Below are 2077 nucleotides of genomic sequence, written 5' to 3' on the forward strand. Positions count from 1 at the left end.
GCCCCGCACCGCCCCGGCGCCCCCGGCCGCAGGCGGGGAGCCGCAGCCGGCAGGGCCGCCCGCCGCCTCCCTTACCTGCGGGGCCCTGGCTGCCAGCTCACCGCTCCTTCTTAGGGGCGACTGAGCCCGCAGGTCCCGCAGCCTTGCCCCGCGGAAATCATGCCCTTTGCGTAACAACGAGACGCGCACAGGCGGACACGCACACGCACCCACACAAAGGACACGAGCACTTCCCGGCGTTTCCAAGATCCAAGCGTTTGCTGCTTGGAGGCTGGAAACGTCGCTGCTCTCCTGCAGTGAGACTGCAGCCATTTCACACTGTTTATGGTTTTAAGGATCGGTCCTGTATAAACCCCTGCTCTTCCCCAGACAAAGGAAGGGAAAGAGGCATCGCCGGGCCAGGCTTGCCTGGTCCCCGGCAGATCGAAGATGCCTGAAGTACTTTTGGAAAACTAGTGATGCATATGGCAGTTCCTACCGGGCGGGGAGGGGGGCGGGCCGGGTCGGTTCGTTTTGCCTCAGACGAGCAGAAAACAAAGTTCAGAACCAGGAAAGAAGCCGAGACGCGAAGGAGGGCACGGCTGAAGGGGCGAAGCAGAAAGGCAGCTCACGCGAACGGCAAACCTCAGTTTCCCGCGGGGAGTTGTCTCTGCTTTCGAGGAAAAGAGAAGAGAGGAGGGAGGAAAGAAGCGGAAGGAGGGAGAGAAGGGGAGGGAGGAGAGCTCCGAGGAAACTTTGGGCGAAAGGGGACGGCGGAGTCCGTGCGGGCGGCCCGGGTCAGTGCACCGCCACGGAGTGCAGGGCGGGCGCCGGGCTGGTGAGAGTCTCGCTGGGGGTGGCCGGGCTGCTTTGGCTAGTGGCCGTCTGCGAGGACGTGGGGCTGAGGGAGGGCGGCGAGTTCGAGAGGATGGTGGGGATGGGCGCGGGCAGGGCGGGCAGGGCCGGCACCGCGGCGGGGGTAGGCTTGATGGGGACGGGGATGGCCGGCAAAGTCTGCCCCCCATGGCAGAGCGGCTTAATGGGCACGCCGTAGGCGCCGTACTCGCTGCTGGCCATGGAGATGGGGGTGGCGGTGTCGATCATGCCGGAGCTGTACATGTGGGGCCAGCCCGTGCCAATGGAGCTGCCCACCGTAGTCAACTGGTTGGGGAGGGGGTAGGCGGCCGGCATGGGCTGCATCGTGGAAAAGGCGAGGCCCCCGGGCATCTTGTACTCTCTGGCGATGATGTTCTCGATGGCGAAGGGGTGCTTGAAGCTGGAGGGCTGGGACACGCCGAGGTTGTACGTGGACATCTGGGGCAGGTGGGTGCCGGTGGCCGCCAGGGCGCTGAGCCGCAGCTTCGCCTGCTGCTGCAGGTACTGCGCCGCGTCCGCCGGCTTGCTGGGGGCCAGGTGGTCCGACTTGACCACCTTGAAGCGCTTGCGGCGGCGCAGGAAGCTGCCGTTCTCGAACATGTCCCCACAGCTGGGGTGCAGCGCCCAGAAGCTGCCCTTGCCCGGCTGGTCGGGGCGGCGCGGGATCTTGATGAAGCAGTCGTTGAAGGAGAGGTTGTGGCGGAGGGAGTTCTGCCAGCGCTGCGTGTTCTCCCGGTAGTAGGGGAAGCGGTCCATGATGAACTTGTAGATCTCGCTCAGGGGCAGCATCTTCTCCGGGGAGCTCTGGATCGCCATGGCGGTCAGCGAGATGTAGGAGTAGGGAGGCTTCTGATCACTGTAAGTGTTTCTGCCCGGGCGAGGCATCTTCGCTAGGAGACCCGCGGAGATCTGCAGAAGGGCAGCGACAAGGAGGGGGTCGGGGGTGGGGGGAGAGGGGTGAGTCCGAGAGGATTTGCACCGACACCCGGCCGGGGCAGCGGGTGGGTGTGGGGCCGGGCTGGAGAAAGAAGGACACGGGGAAGGGGCACGGCGGACCTCAGCCCTCGGGGGGGGCGGGATGGGGGCAGGGGAAACCAACCCGGAGCTCTGCGCCGCCGGCGGGGGAAAAGCGATGTGCCTTTCTCCCAGCTCCGGCCTCGCTCAGCCTGGCCTCCCCGCAGAAGCCCGCGCCCGTAAAGTTACTCTAGTGGTAGCTCTGCCT

The 2077-nt window shown here is 65.9% G+C and overlaps 1 protein-coding gene across 1 annotated transcript; it reads right to left on the reverse strand.

Moving 5' to 3' along the window:
* Positions 1-777: 777 nt before the first annotated feature.
* Positions 778-1740, reverse strand: FOXB1 (forkhead box B1). Its single transcript, XM_050903538.1, has one exon. The coding sequence runs from the start codon at positions 1738-1740 to the stop codon at positions 778-780; it is 963 nt and encodes a 320-aa protein (XP_050759495.1).
* Positions 1741-2077: the final 337 nt, after the last annotated feature.

This window comes from Gymnogyps californianus, chromosome 11 (assembly GCF_018139145.2).
Source record: "Gymnogyps californianus isolate 813 chromosome 11, ASM1813914v2, whole genome shotgun sequence".
NCBI classification, from domain to species: Eukaryota; Metazoa; Chordata; class Aves; order Accipitriformes; family Cathartidae; genus Gymnogyps; species Gymnogyps californianus.

What these genes read in the sequence shown, in the direction of transcription:
- FOXB1 (XM_050903538.1), bottom strand. Translation starts at nt 1,740, where the DNA reads ATGCCTCGCCCGGGCAGAAACACTTACAGTGATCAGAAGCCTCCCTAC.